The sequence below is a fragment of the Diachasma alloeum genome, unplaced genomic scaffold (assembly GCF_001412515.2).
Source record: "Diachasma alloeum isolate Michigan unplaced genomic scaffold, Dall2.0 Dall_scaffold_00349, whole genome shotgun sequence".
Taxonomy (NCBI): Eukaryota; Metazoa; Arthropoda; class Insecta; order Hymenoptera; family Braconidae; genus Diachasma; species Diachasma alloeum.
In genome coordinates, this window is record NW_021680488.1 from 178,131 (window position 1) to 195,490 (window position 17,360).

The 17,360-nt window shown below is 38.9% G+C and overlaps 1 protein-coding gene across 18 annotated transcripts in view; it reads left to right on the forward strand.

The window, feature by feature from the left end:
• The window catches only part of LOC107040909 (inositol hexakisphosphate and diphosphoinositol-pentakisphosphate kinase 2), a 29,351-nt gene extending 11,991 nt beyond the window's left edge, over window positions 1-17,360 (forward strand). For 3 of the 18 annotated variants that reach the window (XM_015261187.1, XM_015261188.1, XM_015261196.1), the window contains 16 exons: window positions 2,785-3,126; window positions 3,223-3,313; window positions 4,070-4,236; window positions 5,418-5,710; window positions 5,786-5,980; window positions 6,628-6,903; window positions 7,176-7,273; window positions 8,526-8,663; window positions 8,947-8,976; window positions 10,326-10,560; window positions 11,327-12,654; window positions 12,993-13,040; window positions 14,160-15,242; window positions 15,305-15,521; window positions 15,594-15,685; window positions 16,109-17,360. In XM_015261187.1, the coding sequence (XP_015116673.1) occupies window positions 2,785-3,126; window positions 3,223-3,313; window positions 4,070-4,236; window positions 5,418-5,710; window positions 5,786-5,980; window positions 6,628-6,903; window positions 7,176-7,273; window positions 8,526-8,663; window positions 8,947-8,976; window positions 10,326-10,560; window positions 11,327-12,654; window positions 12,993-13,040; window positions 14,160-15,242; window positions 15,305-15,521; window positions 15,594-15,685; window positions 16,109-16,968 (5,493 nt within the window). In that variant the 3' untranslated portion in view covers window positions 16,969-17,360. Of the gene's footprint in view, window positions 1-16; window positions 445-2,784; window positions 3,127-3,222; window positions 3,314-4,069; window positions 4,237-5,417; window positions 5,711-5,785; window positions 5,981-6,627; window positions 6,904-7,175; window positions 7,274-8,525; window positions 8,664-8,946; window positions 8,977-10,325; window positions 10,561-11,326; window positions 12,655-12,992; window positions 13,041-14,159; window positions 15,243-15,304; window positions 15,522-15,593; window positions 15,686-16,108 lie in introns of those variants that run through there. The other 15 variants (XM_029126299.1, XM_029126300.1, XM_015261193.1 and 12 more) reach the window with 15 other exon arrangements.

Sequence of the window (17,360 nt, forward strand, 5' to 3'; positions counted from 1 at the left end):
ATTAAAGTCATATCATGAAAACTTCTAGTGAACAAAACGGAATAAATCGTCCTAATTTATCATAATCCCACGAAACATTGAAATAGCGATGACGTGAACAATAGTGAAACATTTTCCTCGCCCAGAATTCGACCAAAATCAGATGATTTTGCCTCCCACAGCACTTGACACTGCAGCTGCGCAATTTTAATTGTCCTGTCACGTGTTTTTTTCTGTCATCACGGCCACACATTTTTCTAATTTTCTCCAGAGATGATATTGTCCCGCGGATCTGTTGTAATAGTGAGATGAGAGAGACTGTTTTGTCCTGGGGGTTTAATGGCGATGGAATGGACGTGGTGGAAGGACTGGTGGAGACTGAAGAAGTGGCGTCAGAGTAGGAGTCAGCAGGAGAATTTAGAGATCGATGACTTTGATGACTGTTGTTACTGTGATGAGTGTCTTGTAAGAAACTCATTCATATCTTTATATTGTGTTGATAACGAGTGAGATAGTTCTGATAATCGACACAAAACGAAATTGCTCTGAACATTTGATGAAATGAAAATTGCATTTTCAGGTACAGCAGAAAAACTTGAATTGAATGAAACTCTTCAACAATATTTTCACCAATCAATTCATCGATTTATTTCAATGAAGATGTTTTAATTATATGAAATGAATGAATAAATTTCAAATTTGAAATATTTGATTACCTTGCTGAGAAAAATTATGGGTTTGGAAAATAAAAAATATAATTCAGTAGCGAAGCGAGAAACCGGGTCGTTGATTTTGACTTTTGGTCAGTTTTTGATGAATATCTCGGAATCTAAAAGAGATAGTAGAATTTTTCTCATGACCTTTTTTGTAGGGTCAATTGAGGAGCATAAAAAAGGTCATGACAAAATTTTTTCTATCTCTTTTAGATTCCGAGATATTCGTCGAAAACTGGCCAATAGTCAAAATCGATTCAACCCAGTTTACCGCTTCGCTACTGAATTGTGGTATACCGTACAGAAAAATGAACAGAAAAAGTGAACTTGACGAAAAAAAATTGTTTGGGCCTCACTATTACGAGCTATTGTTCAAGTGTAGGCAGACCTTGACTAGTTTTTCTCTGTACTTGAACATTCAATTCCGAATGTCAATGTTTTTGTCTCTCATCAAGAGGAACTATGAATCAACTCCACATGCACTCAACTTGAACTGAAAATATCTCGGTGCACACCCGGTGGTTACCATTTAAATATAGAATTTGCGAATTTGTTGCTGGTCTAGATGGGTTTTAATATTTTGTGGTCTCACCTTGAGTGAATGGAGCTGTTGCCTTGTCCCGAATTAACGAAAACAATGAGTTGGGGGCATAAATGTGGAATTTTATCGGGGAATTATGAATTTTCGACAGTTTCTTTAAATATGATGTTTCAAGTTCATTTAATTAAGCATGAAAAAAAAAATTCTAATGCCGTTTTATCGAAGTTCTGAGATAATAAGATAGCTCAAGAATTTTTACAAGAATTCTGATACAATTCAGTAGCGAAATGGTGAAACAGGAATTAGTTACCTTAACACAAAAAAATGAAGACGTAAATTTGAGCGATTACGAAGCGTCCAATTGGGAGCAAAACGTCAAAAATTCATCGCAAAATCGTTTAAGGTATATCCCAACACATATCTCAAAAACTACCTGATCGATTTCATTTTTTTTTTCAAAATACCCGTCTCGATGTCTTCGGAGGGAATTGCTATGGATCCATTCGGAAGCTTACTACCAATGGAATTGGTAGAAATAAAAAATTAAAATACAAATAACAATAAAGTAACAGTCACATGCCTTCTGCAATATGCGAGCGGTCAACTGCTTGTTTTTGCACTAATAATTCGTTTTTAGACATAGGGGAGGGTAGGGCAAAACAGGGTAGGGTGGGCAAAATGGGGCGCCTCAAAATTTTCACAAAAATTGAAATAATGATGAATTTGCGAGAAAAGTATCAAATAACTACCAGATGAGTTAATTAAGAACTATCTCTCAATTTTTTTCAGATTTTTTCGACAATCCATTTCAGAGATATGATTTTTTCTTCATTTTTCAATATGTTCAATTCTATTCCTTGGATTTTCATTTATAACCCATCAAAATTTTCCATTTTCTACTATCTATAAGAATATTTTGAGTATTTTTTTTTGTAATCCCTAGGTGCTCATAATAACGCATTAAAAAAAAAGTTGAAAAACTTGAATTTTCAAAATTATGTTACGTTTTATTTTTTTCGTATTTTTTTCATTAATTCTTGTCATCAAAACAAATATTCTAAGCTGTCAAACAAGTCAGGTTTCGTCCTGGACCCATTTTATTTTCAATTTTTTCTTGTCGAAATTCCGCGAATTTGGTCAAAACACCCTGAGACGACTTCGATTATGTATCGAAAAAATACGTATCATATAAGTATACATTTTAATTAATTTCATACTCTTTATAATCAAAGTCAATCAACGCAATTTTGAGGTATTTCAATTGGGGCATTCCCATTTTGTCCTTCAATTATTTTTTTTGAATTGATGTGATTTCAAATGAATGAATGCTGAAGCCATATTTTAACTCAAATATAAGTAATTTTTACCAAAAATTACTCATAATCAGCCTCTACGTTTTCATGCCCCATTTTGCCCTCCCCTCCCCTATGTAATCGATCTTCAATGCATTAGAAATCGCACTCCAATAGCCCGCGACTTTTAAAACTCATAGTAGTCTCCGCTTAATTATGACGTGTTTTCTAGGGATAAATTCATATTTTAATATTACAGGGCGAGCTGTCGGACGGGTGTGTCAGCGAGGATGGGTGCATGGGAGGAAGTGACCTCGATGGCGAGGGCAAGCAAGTCCTGGTGGGAATATGCGCCATGGCCAAGAAATCCCAGAGTAAACCGATGAAGGAGATTCTAACGCGTCTCGAGGAATTCGAGTACATAAAAATCCTAGTATTCGGTGAGGAGGTGATTTTGAAAGAGCCAGTGGAGGATTGGCCAATCGTTGATTGTCTGATAAGTTTCCACAGCAAGGGATTTCCTCTTGACAAGGCCATCAGTTACGCAAATCTCAGGAATCCATTCATCATCAATAATTTACCGATGCAGTACGACATTCAGGTGATTCATCGATTCATTGTTACATTCTTGATTTATATCCCAGTGATTTATCACGTTTTTTCACTCGATTGTTTTTTTTTTCCATCGATAATTCAGGACAGAAGAAGAGTGTATGCTATTCTGGAGAGCGAGGGCATTGAAATACCCAGGTATGCGGTACTGGACAGAGACTCAGCTGATCCAAAACGTAAGCACTTCTTTGTCATACGAAAATCGATCTTTAATTATTAAAATTCATGAAACATTTTTTCTCACTTGATCAAGTAATAAATTGCTCTCTTGTCCCATCGCCATCGGTAAGAATATTTACAGTTGTGTGACGATTTATTATGAATTGGTTAATTGTTGACTAATTGTTGAAGTTGTTCGTCTTGTGAAATGAGTTAAATTTTGAAGAACAGAACAGAATAATTCAGTAGCGAAGTGGTAAAACGGTTTAAGTCGACTTATCTCCCAGTTGAGTTTTTGAGGAATATTTTCGAATCTAAGAGAGATAGTGAAATTTTTGTAATTACATTTGTTGTAGCTCTCAATCGGCTCTACCAAAAAGGTTATAACAAAAATTTTGCTATCTCCCCTAGATTCCGGGATATTAATTTAAACTGGTCAATACTCAAAATTGACTTGTACCGTTTTACCACTTCGCTACTGAATTGATTGACAAATCGTTGATTTAGGGGAAGACGGGTAAAATGAAACCATAAGGTACGATTTGGATGAGTCAGGCTCAGTTTCAAGCTTGAAAAAATACATTTAAAATGGAAAAAAAAATGGCAAATTGAAAATGGCTCATTTTATCCCCCTGTTCCCCACGTTCTGAAGGAGCGGTAAAGTAGTTTTGATTTAGATTAATCTAGTAATTAATACGATGATACCTTGATTTTTGGTTTTAATTACCCCCCGTTGTGTTGAATGTTCCATTTTTGACATGCGAAGAACTAAGAATTTATTTCAGACCACGAACTGGTGGAGTCTGAGGACCACGTGGAGGTCAATGGTGTGACGTTTAATAAACCATTCGTTGAGAAACCAGTGTCAGCTGAGGATCACAATATTTATATTTATTATCCTACTTCTGCGGGTGGTGGTAGTCAACGTTTGTTCAGAAAAGTAAGTCGCATATTTATTAAATTGAAAAATTTCGAAGAGATTTGTGTGAATCGACAAAATACTCTTCAGCTGAAAATTTTGGTAATAGTTTGTTCATGTTTCGCTCAATATTTGGAGGACGCAGTACGAATGAATAATCTTTCGTTCGAAATTACAAACTCAGTAGCAAAGTTGTTAAACGGTTTAATTCGATTTTGGCTATTGGCCAGTTTTCAATGAATATCTCGAAATCTAAGAGAAATAGAAAAAAAATTTTCATAACCTTTTTAGTAGCACCCATTCCGCTCTACAAAAACGGTTCCAATGAAAATTTCACTATCTCCCTTAAATTCGTAAAGATTTCTGGAAAACTCAACTGAAGACTAAATTGACTTAAACCGTTTGACACTTCACTACTGAATTATAAATTAGAAAAAAAATTATCAATTTAAGGCCCGGGTGGATTATCTTTCGAACGTTATCTCGATTGTTTTTCCATCTTCGTAATGTAAAATATATCACAATTTCTATTGGATTTTATATCACGCAGGAGTCTCTAAAAATTATGATTGTACAATCACAAAAAGTAGAAAAAAACTGAACATTTTCAAAGAGCATTTTTAATAAAGATTGAGAAATAAGTACGATAGAGACGAAATAGTGAATGGATAATTTATAATTCTAACTAACAATTTGACAGCCATTAGATACATTAAATTATGAATTTGCAATTTCCTTCCTATTGGGTTTATTTCCCAATATTATTAAAAAATGCTCTTTGAAAATTTTTTTTTCAAGGTTTTTTTGATTGTACAATCATAATTTTTGGAGACTTCGGAGCTATGTAAAACTAAATGGCAATTGGAGATAATTTAAGATTATCAAAAAAAAAAAAAAAAAACAACCAAGATCATGTTCGAAAGATAATCCATTCGGGCCTTAAAGGTGAAAATATTTCGGAGAAGGAAAAATGTAGCTATTTGGTGCAAATAGCTATTTTATCATTGTTTTGTATAAAATCAACATTTTTTGGAAATGCAATCTCTTGTTTGCACAGAAAATATCAATTTTTGTATGAAATGTTTGAGAATTGATAAGAAACGACAGAAGAATTTCGCAAATCATGACAAAAATTGATTTTAAATCACGAAAAGTTTTCAAAATTCACCTCTTCAATAATAAAATAAATAATTTTTCCCTAGATTGGCAGCCGAAGTAGTGTATATTCCCCAGAATCTCGAGTACGAAAGACTGGCTCCTACATCTACGAAGATTTCATGCCGACAGACGGTACCGACGTCAAAGTCTACACAGTGGGTCCCGATTATGCTCATGCAGAAGCCAGAAAGAGTCCAGCCCTGGATGGAAAAGTGGAGAGAGACTCTGAAGGAAAAGAAATACGATATCCAGTGATTTTGAGCAATGCCGAGAAATTAATAAGCAGAAAAGTCTGCCTGGCCTTTAAGCAGACCGTCTGTGGCTTTGATCTCCTGAGGTATTGATGCATCAGCATGAAAAGCAATTGTCCTTGGCGCTGGGGATATTCATTTTTTTTTCAATGGTTTTCCAGGGCAAATGGAAAGTCGTTTGTTTGTGACGTCAATGGCTTCAGTTTCGTTAAGAATTCCAATAAGTATTACGACGACTGTGCCAAAATCTTGGGGAATATGATACTCCGGGAATTGGCACCAACTCTACACATTCCTTGGAGCGTTCCATTCCAACTGGATGATCCACCGATTGTACCGACCACCTTTGGAAAAATGTAAGAGATTTTTATGGGTTTGAAGGATGAAATTGCAACCTCGCGATTATCTCGGAAACTATGAGAGATAGAGCCTTAAAACCAATTCCATTCGATTCCTGAGGAAATTTGGGTTCCCTATAGGCAGATGGACGGCTCAGAATTGCGTTTTTCCTCTTCGTACAGCCTATTAAAGATCAATTGAATTACTTTTTTTTTACCATTTCGGTTTTCGCGATTATCTCAGAAACTATGAGAGATAGAGAGATAATTTATAAACAATCACTTTTTCACCGTAAAAATCATATGTTCGAAATCGTAACAAATTTATTTCTATTCCGAATTTTACCAAAAATCGATTTCATGCCTAAAAAACAATAAATCTGTGCAAACTGTAATTTCAGTGACGCTCAAGATTCATGATTTTTTTTAATTGACAAATTTGATGATTGAAAATGGTTGAATCTACAGTCTCTACCAAAATGTAAAAGATACTTGATATCCTTAAGCCCTCAAAAATCTCCTAAAATGAATTTTTCAACAGTTTCATCCTCATGTTCAGAGGTGATATTATTTTTTTTCCTCTGGCACTTGTTCATGGTAATCTCAATAATAAAAGAAGATGAAGGCAAAAACCGTTCCAAATAATTCCCATATCTGCTCAATAGGATGGAATTGAGGTGTGTGGTGGCAGTGATTCGTCACGGGGATCGCACACCGAAGCAAAAAATGAAAGTAGAAGTTCGCCATCCAAAATTTTTCGAGATCTTCGCCAAGTATGATGGGTACAAGCATGGCCATGTGAAACTGAAGCGTCCTAAGCAGCTGCAAGAAATTCTCGACACAGCGAGGAGCCTTCTAGCTGAAATCCAGCATCGAGCAGCTGGTCCAGAGCTCGAGGAGAAACAAGGGAAATTGGAGCAGCTCAAAAGTGTCTTAGAAATGTAAGCAAACCAGTATTTTTACAGAACACATTGTCTTCAATCATCAATATCTCGTGACCCAATGAATCAATTTGGATGAATCAATTCTTATTTTGAAGTTTAGAAATCAACTTGAAAACAAAAAAAATGGAGATCTGAGTCATTAATTGTCGATTCTAATTAATTAGAGGTGAAAATTTTATTGCGTAAGGGAACAACGAGAAAGGTATCTTACATGAAGAGTCGACTATACTAGAGAAAATGAACATAAAACGATGATGATGATTTTTCAGGTACGGCCACTTCTCCGGCATCAACCGAAAAGTCCAGATGAAATACCAGCCACGAGGTAGACCTAGAGGCAGTTCATCCGACGATGGTAACAGCCACAGTATGAACCTTCCCATTAATTCATTAACATCAGAGTTTTTCTAGAACTTACTCTCATCAAAATACGTATGAAAACATGCTACAGGATTCCTATAGGATTTCTTGTGTAGAATTCAAAGTTTATAAAAGAAAACGTCCAGCGGGAGCATGGAGATAACATTCGAAAGATAGCACACCCGGGCCTTAATATCAAAGTTTCCGAAGGAAAAGTATCTTGAATGTATTCTATTTTTTTACATATAATACATCCAGTGTGACTTTTTTTGAAGCCAATCTATTCGGCGTATTGTGTCATTAGATTTTTTATAAATGATGATAGCATATATTAAAGATATTACGATAATACTACACTATATTATATAGGGAAGAGTCCGGCAAAATGGGACGTTTCGTGAACTTCACTAATTGTCAATATTTTCACTTACAAATGAAGATATTGACAGTGGGAAAAGATTTCAATATGTCCCATTTTGCCCGATCCTCCCCTATACTATGTATAATATACAATATATAATAGAGCGCTATATGTATTATATAAAATATAATGTGCACAATAAAAAAATGGAATGATAAACCGTTAATAATAATATGCATAATATATCATAATATAGGATAGTATAGAATATAATAAAGTATTATCGTAATATCTTTAGTGTATACTATCATCATAGATTGGCTTCAAAAAACGTTACACTAGATTTTTTATTGAAGAAATCTTGCAGAAGAAGACCACTACACGTTATGCGCGGCGGGGNGGGGGGGGGGGGGGGGGGGGGAGGACACCCTACAGATCCTGTGTGTGTCCCCCCTATTAGCATTTCGTCGCTATAAAATCTGGGGCCAGGCTTTCATGGAACCAGAAGACCTATGTAAAGGGACAGTGGTCAACCTCATTAGTTTAGTAGAAGGTACAGGGCTGGGGGAGGGGGGGTTGGACTGAATAAATAAAGGCGGATGTTATAAGCGATCATATGATTTAGGTGACTCTGGGCAACATATTGACCAGCCTCATATATATCTAATCTAATCTATCCTGTGTAGAATTCAAACATTTCTTATTGGATTTTTCACATAGGATTTTATGCTACAGGATATCCTATAACGTTTCTTCATACGTTTAATAGTCATCAATCGAGGGTATATTAATACCCAACAAACAAATCACCGAAGCTCTCCAAGAGGACTCGATCAGTAATATGCATCCTCTCCCATTATCTCCCTATTCAATAATTAATAAAAAATGTATTCTCTAGATCGTTTGGGTGAACCTTCACTCGTACTCATATTGAAGTGGGGTGGAGAGCTTACTCCAGCGGGGAGAATTCAGGCCGAGGAATTGGGAAGAATTTTCAGGTGCATGTACCCTGGTGGTCAAGGTAGACACCTTAGTGGTTCGTATCATGCGCAATTGTGCTTCTTATTTCATTTTATTTTAAGTTTACGTCAAAGATATCGTGATCTATCATTTCCAATGATACTGGAATATTGATTGCAGGTTCATAGAATGTTTTCTCATGTTGATCCATCTTTCTTATTGTTTTCGTCATCTCTCTGCACTCATGGCAAACTCATAAATGCAATTTTTCAGTGAATTAATCGTTGATGTTTGGTTGGGAGAAAGAATTGTTTACTTATTGCAAATTATCTGTTTCTTTTTTTTTGCTAAAATTCCAGAGGATGACTCAGAGATGTTACCAAGCCACGGTAACTTTTCTAATTTCAATGATTTTTTCATTTGTTTATCGATTTTTTAGCTTGCAGATTGAAGTTTTTCAGTTTAATTGTGCCACAGGGAATGAGAAACACAAAAACAAGGGGATTTTTTGGTTACGGTCGACTCTTCGTATAAGATACATCCTTCGGTGCTTCCTTACTCAATGATATTTCTACTTCTCATCAATTAAGGGGAGACTACTATGAGTTTTAAAAGGCACGGGCTATTGAACGCGATTTCTTATACATTGAAGATCGATTATATATATCTAAAAATGAATAATAAATGCAAAAAAATTAGTTGTTTATTATTAGTTTGCCCCGCAGACGCTTCACATGTTATAAATAGTCCAGGGCCTCCAATTTTTGGGCTTCAGAGGTTTCTTTCTTTTTCAAAATTTTTGAAAAAATATGTGCACTAACAACTACGAATTAGTTTTCTGAAATTGGACTCCTACACAGCTAATTTCGTTATTTTTTAAACCCTCGCTCACTCGCGCTCGGCCGTCCGCTTTCATCCGGCACTGTTGTCACCTTGGCGCTTACCGCTATGCGCGCATTTCACGTGTCGCAGTGAATTTAGCAACACTGTCGCTCAAGGGGTCGACAGAGACTCACTCGCACCGGGCACTCGAAGCGAACAATAAAAAAATATTTTTTTGCACTCATTATTCGTTTTTAGACATACATAATCGATCTTCAATGTACGAGATATCTCACCCCAATCGTCCGCGACTTTTAAAAGTCATAGTAATCTCCCCTCAATATCGATAATTAATGAGTGAAAGTTTTTAAGGATATCCAAGTACTTTCGCTATTTTTCCCCAATGAAATGCTTTTCTAATTTTGTAGTCGAACATCAGAGCTTTTATTTGCGGCCCATTGAACCCTTATGCTCGCTCTTTTTTCATTAAAAACAGTGCCATGTGTATCTTATACAAGGGGTCAACTGTAATTTATTGACGAAATGTTACTGTGGTTTGAATTATCATGTACTATTATGCACAGAGTTTGTGTTTTCAATTATTTTCCTTATGTGGCATGATATCAAAAAGTATTATTGCGAAAGTTTGGATCAAAGATTTCGTAGAAAAGCAAATATATCATTACATTTCAGTAGCGAAGGGGTGAACCAGGTGAATCAATTCAGCTTGAATCTGTCTTTTCGATGTACATCTCCGAATCTAAGGGAGATGACGACAAAATAACAAAAAATATCGCCATCTGTTTGAGATTCCGAGATCTTTCAGAATTCAAAATCCGTGAAATTGATCATCTAGTTCCACAACTTCACGACTTATTTGTTCAATCACTTCCTGATGAGCAAATGGAAATTTCAGGGGAGTATGCAGGGGCTCAGGGTTTAGGTCTATTGAGATTACACTCCACCTTCAGACACGACTTGAAAATTTACGCGAGCGATGAGGGAAGAGTCCAGATGACAGCAGCTGCCTTTGCAAAAGGCCTTCTAGCGCTCGAGGGGGAGTTGACACCGATTTTAGTGCAAATGGTGAAGTCTGCTAACACTAATGGACTTCTCGATAATGATTGTGATAGTAGCAAGTATCAGAATATGTGAGTATCCCTGGAATATTCATTTCAGTAGCGCACCGTTAAACCGGATTAAGTCGATTTTGACTATTGCTCAGTTTTTCATGAATATCTTGGAATCTAAAAAGAATCTAAAGAATCGAAAAGAATCTAAAGAATCTAAAGAATCTAAAAAGAGATAGAAAAATTTTTGTCATGACCTGTCTTATAGAGCCTGTTGAAGGTTATAAAAAAGGTCGTGACAAAAGTTTGGCTATCTCTCTTAGATTCCGAGATGTTCATGAAAAACTTGCCAAAAGTAAAAATCTACTTAACCCGGTGTACCGCTTCGCTAGTGATTTCAATCCCATCCCAAGTTTGGGACCTGTATAATTCATTTTTCATTCAGAAACATTCGAAATATTACTCATTAATTAATAAATAATTGTTAAAAGTAGAATATTTCAAACGCTTTGAAATCGCTAATGACGTCACACAGACGGTCGAGTCCTGGACCAATCACAGAGTAGCTCGAGCCGACCTAACCCAACCTTGAGGTGCGCCTCGGCCAATGGAGGACGACATCTCCCCACTCTCTTCTTTTTCGATCAATGAAGCGTTACCTGACCGTCTTCGTGACGTCATGACCCAAAAATTGGCCTCGAAAACGACTGATTTTCAATTCATTATCATAAGACATCTAGGCAATATTTCTCCATAACTTTCGCCATTTAGCTACCCACATGTTATGGGGAGTGTATGAATAGGGGAGTTAGAAAGAACAGAGCTTCATGCAAGTTCCCAATTCCAGGGTAAAAACAAAGCTTCACGAGCTACTCCAGCAAGACCGAGACTTCACTCCAGAGGATCGTGCGCAGATAAATCCCGGAAACGCCTTAAGCATCAACGACGCCCTAGACTTCGTGAAGAATCCAGTGAAATGTTGCCAGCACGTACAGTCACTGATTCAAAAACTAATGGATATAGTTCGTCTGAAGAAAGAGGATCCAAAGACCAAAGACGCCATTCTCTATCACGGAGAGACCTGGGAGTTGATGGGCCGTCGTTGGGGCAAGATTGAGAAGGATTTTTGCACCAAGAACAAGCGTTTCGACATTTCCAAAATCCCAGATATCTACGACTGCATAAAGTACGATCTCCAGCACAACAACCACACCCTGCAGTTCGATCACGCCGAGGAGCTCTACATCTACGCCAAATACCTCGCGGACATCGTGATCCCTCAGGAGTACGGGCTGACAGTCCAAGAGAAGCTGACGATAGGTCAAGGCATTTGCACGCCGTTACTGAAGAAGATCCGAGCGGATTTGCAGAGGAACATCGAGGAGTCTGGCGAGGAGACAGTCAACAGATTGAACCCGAGGTACTCCCACGGGGTGTCGAGTCCTGGGAGACACGTGAGGACTCGTCTCTACTTTACGAGTGAGAGTCATGTTCACTCGTTGCTGACAGTCCTCAGATATGGTGGTCTTCTTGACGTTATCAAGGACGAGCAGTGGAGGCGAGCCATGGAGTACGTGTCGATGGTGTCAGAGCTCAATTACATGTCCCAAATAGTTGTGATGCTGTACGAGGATCCCACGAAGGACCCCAGCAGCGAGGAGAGATTCCACGTTGAACTGCATTTCAGTCCTGGTGTGAATTGCTGCGTTCAGAAGAACCTTCCCCCGGGTCCTGGCTTCCGTCCGCACTCGAGAAATGAGAGCAGTCACAATTTGGAGACAAATTCCCAGTGCAGTACTAGAATTGAAGAGGAGGAGGAAGCTTTCCTGGGGGATGTGTCGAGCCCAATCAGTCCTCAGGAGACATCAGACTCATCTCCACCGTTGATTGAGACGGAGAATGCTGATTCGACACTGGGCAGCCCGACTACCAGTCGAGCTATCGATATGATGGATCTGGATCCTAATATGATGGACGAGCCTTATGACTCGGGATTTCTTCAGGGCTCGGCGCCAATTCCCATCAGTGCTAGGACTGTTGCTGGCCATGAGGCTGCCAGGTTAGGGAGTCAACTGGCAGCTAGTCAGAGACAGAGGCGAGAGAGGGAAGCTGCTAGCATCTGTGAGCCTAGGGCAAGGAGTTATGATCATCAGAGACAAGAGAAGCCAGAGAAAAGTGAGTATTTGTTGGCTCAAAGGTGCTCTTGAAGTGTTGAAGATTTTGGTGGGATTCTTGCATGATTGTACGGGGAATGAATGATGTTGCATGGGAATTTTTCTACGTTTTCTTTGGTTTCTTGAATTGGGGGGGGGGGGCATTGATTTCTGGAAAGCCAGGAAAGCAGAAGTCCATGAAAGATCACTTTGGTTGATTTTTTCATCCACTTTTGAAGACTTTTCTTTCTATTGATTTGGCTCATCTAATTTCCAAACGTCTACTTGATGTCTAAAAAAATTCTGATAAACAAATGGAGCTGCAATGTGTTCTTGTGTTTCTTCTATTCTCTTTTGTAGCTGCAGATAAGCTGCAGTATCAGAGTCTGGACGCTGTCAACAGAGAAGGTACGTCCTGGGTGATGATTATAACAATCTTTAAAACCATATTTTTTGGTCTCTTACGCATTACAAGAGTACTAAATTTGTTGTATTGATTTTTTTACGATGGTCTTTATGTACAATAATGTGAAGTATTTACACTCACGCAATTTACTGACTCAGTAGCAGTTACAACTTCCCCAGGAGGTGAAAAACAACATAATGATTGTATCTTTTATTTTCATTTTTTTTTTGAAATAACTCTGCTCTGCGATGGTTGTGCGAGTGGTGGCCCTCGATAACACGAATACGTCAGGATGACTGTTGTTTGGACCACAAGACTTATGGACCTTGTGATCCATCCCATAGTTGTTCATAATGAACTCAAAACAGATCCATGAATCCTCCCAAAGAATGTTTTTGAGGCAATTGTTCAATCGAAGAAGTTGAAGTTCGAATTTTGTCACCGCTTTGGGGCACATTTTTACAACCACAGGTTTATAAATTGTGCTTTTGGTCGATAACACACGTGCTGTACACAAAATATCACACTGCTGTTGCAACTAAACTGCTTGAACAATTCATTGATGAAGTCGTGACTAGGATTAGTTCTAAAATTCACTCCTGTATCACAATTTTATTACTGAATTCTCTCTCTCTCTCTAACCAAATTTCTTCAGGGCTTTCGCTTTCTCTGGCTGTTTGTCTGCATGTGGCTCTTATGAGTGTGTGCTACCGAAAGAATCATGTTTCATCATCCAACAGAAAAAGGTTGTACCCTTTCTCTTATGAGTTACTTGGGTTTTCCCTATTGTTTATGAATTGATTTCCATTTGACGAGAAGACCAGTGAATAATATCAAGTGGAATGTTTCGAACACCGATCTCCTCGTTAAATTTCAATTAATCCCGTTAAAACCTTGAAATTCAGCAGCGAAGTGATGAAACAAAGCAAGACAATTTCGTTAAGACTTCGGAGGTGATTGTCTCACCTCTCTTTGCACTTCTCTCCTGAATGAATATTTATTTTAAATCTTTGGTACTTGGTATTCACATCTTTTTCTTTTTCTCTTTCTTTTCTTCCGTCCCTCCACATCACCAAAACCTCTCAAAATCCTCATTAAATGATTAAAATATCCTCGATTAGATAAATCAGCTCGGTCACGTCACAATAGTCCGCCAACTCTAATAGAATCACGAAATATTCTCGGAATACCGATGGTTCTTCCGTACACCCTGAGCTCACCTGAGTTTCCCGCGCCCCTTCTGGACTCACTCCAAGAGCACGGACCCCTGGTAACCCTTCACAATACCTCTCTGGGCTCACCCACCACGAAAAGACCATCGATTCAAATATCAGAGGACGCTAAACCCCTCTTGAGCGCACCCCAACGCTACGGCCGCTCGCAGTCAACCTTGACCCTTCCAGTATTGGAAGTCCGGGGTGAGTTCGACCCGGTACGCTCCAGATCCCTATCACCAAGCCCTAGAGTACATTGCCAATGTTATAACTGCAACATCTCCGAACTAATACTCCAGAGTCATGAACTGAGTCCCTCTGAGCGCTCAAACTTGAGAACCTACTTCGCTCGCTCGATGTCACGTAAATTTGTAAATTGCTCGTGTTACGGTGTATACGTAGACGGTCCAGGTGTACCTCATCGGGAGGGTGAAAATCCCTCTAAAAAAAACTCAAGACGTCAATCACTCGATCGTAATTACCTCGTTATAAAAAATTGTCACCTAAATTTTGATAAATTTCTTCGTCATCGGTTGACCAAACGTCACTCATGGCCACTTATTGTGAGGACTGAGGCTGATAAAAGGCATGCTAGTTTACCACCAGAATCATCATCATTTACCTCTGATCGTAGTCCTAGTGCATCACACAATCATTATGTTAAATATCACAGTAGTTATGCCTGTAAGCACGATGAGAGATACAGAAAAACACAATTATCAAGAACCTTATCCAAAATCCACGCGCAACGATCCTTCTCATCCCCAGACACAAGACCTACGATCATTCAACCTGACCCTACATGCACAGCAAGGCGCCATCGTCACAGTATCTCCGGGCAGATGAGTTATTTCAAACTACTGGGTTACAACGTTACCAAGAAGCTGACTGGTTCCGCTAATAGTTTATTCAGTACTGCTGTTATCAGTGGTTCATCAAGTGCTCCCAATCTTAAGGACATGGTACCACAGCACGCGTCAGCTGTTGCAGGTGAATACTTTATCCTTCGTGAATCCATGTCCATAAATGACAATTGTAAATATGTTGAGTAGCTATTGAAGGATTCGGTGGTGTTCCACCTATACGACCTCTGGAGACGCTGCACAATGCTCTGTCGCTTCGTCAATTGGACTGCTTCCTGGATATGATGACGAGTGCTCCCTTGTTCAGAACTCCAGCCTCGTCTCCACCGAAATTTCCGTCACCGGGTGGATCTCAGGGGTCTCTCGTTCCGCATTTGTCGATTGGAGTTGCTATGGAACCGTCCAGGTAAGGAAATTCTGTGATGTGTTGAAACGATATCTCCTTTGGACATGTCTAATGGTTTGATGATTTTTTCAGATTCATTTCCACATCTGGACTTCCTTATAAGACGGGACAGGAGGGAGAGGCTGGTGATCATCGAGGGCAGCTATCTCCAACAAGTCCAAACAGTAAGATCAGTGATCAATCAGAAAAGAAAGATTTTAGAGGTTGATTCAGTTATCTCCAGTATTTCCTGAACTTTTTTGACATGGATACGACTATGGTTTCAATATGGGGAGTCATTTTGAGAAACGATCCTTATGTGCAGCGCCATCTATCGGAATTCTAAAAATTCTAGACATTTCGAAGTAAAATTTTGAGAAACGATCCTTATGTGTAGCACCATCTATTGGAATTCTAGAAAATTTTAGATATTTCGAGGTCATTCAGGGAGTTGCTAGAAAATTCGAGAGAATTCAAGTAGTTTCCAGAAAATTCGAGGAAATGCAAGGAGTTTCTAGAAAATTCGAGAAAGAAGGAAAGACCATGGACGTGCAATTACATCTGTATCGAAGATACAGCCGCTTGCAATTTTAATTCTTCTTTATTAGGTACAGGTTGGAGCAGCGAGCCCCAGTCGTTCCTCTCGTCAGAGCCATCGTCTCCAGCCCCCACATCAGCAGGTGAATGCAGCATGTCGATAAGCCTCATCAGCAATGATGGAAGTCAGACATTCGCGGGTCCCAAGTTCTCCGCAGCCCCTTGTCTCGACATGGACTTCAACGACTTCTGCATAGCAATGGATCAGGACAGCAGGGAGGGCAGAGGCAGTATATCCTACACAGACTACTACAGCAGTGAAGACGGCACCATCCGGAAGACAATTGAGGAGCCCAAGGAGTCAATGGAGGACGAGGAAGAGCATACACTGACACTGAGGCAGACTGAAGAGCAGAAGAAGCAAGACGTCCAGTCGATCTTTGACCAGAAGCCCAGTGGCTTCAAGAAAATCGGAAGATTCAGGGTGGAGAGTATGGAGATCGCTGATGACGACGTGAGGATCAAGACTGATGTCTTGAGTTCTTCGCATTCCCTGGAGAAGTTGAGGGTTCAGAGCATTTCGCCGTTAAAGAAGGAGAGAATTGATGATGGGAAGAAGTCTCGGAGCCTCAGGGTCAAAAAGGGGAAGACAATTCTCAGATCTCAGAGTGTCTCTGGTGCACAAGCGCATGACAATGAAGAACCTGGTGGGGTGTACGAGGGCTCACTCTCCACCACGAAACTGGGGAGCTTCTCCACCATGAGTGGGGGTGACTTGGAGCATTGGAAGAAGTCCGTTGAAGAGAGGCCTATCAAAGCTACTTCATCTGCTGAAACTACGGATGAACCGACTCTTACTGTCGCTGCGAGTCTGAGCGACAGCTCCAATGTCACGATCGGATTTGATATTAAAGGCGATAAACAATGTTGAGAATTTTGTATTTCCAATTAAACCATTCCTGACTCATTATGATTTGTCTGAGGTCGAAGTGGGAGAGAATAATACGGCAAAGGCTTTCATGTATGTGGTAGTGATGTTCAAGGTGCTTAGGAGCTTTCTAGAGCCTTTTTTGATCGGAAGTACCTGATTATTAGTTTTTAGGATTATTTTAGGTGATAATGATGAAACATTCATGTGTGATGTAATTAACCAGCTGATACTTAATGATGAATGTATTATTAGGATATTTTTAGACGATTACGAAAAATTTTCAATTTTGTGAGAGACCATGTGATTATTGTAAAGTCTAGACTCTTTGTATAAATTGTTGATAAATATGTACAGGTCCGCATTATATGATGAATAAATAACTGTTGAGATTA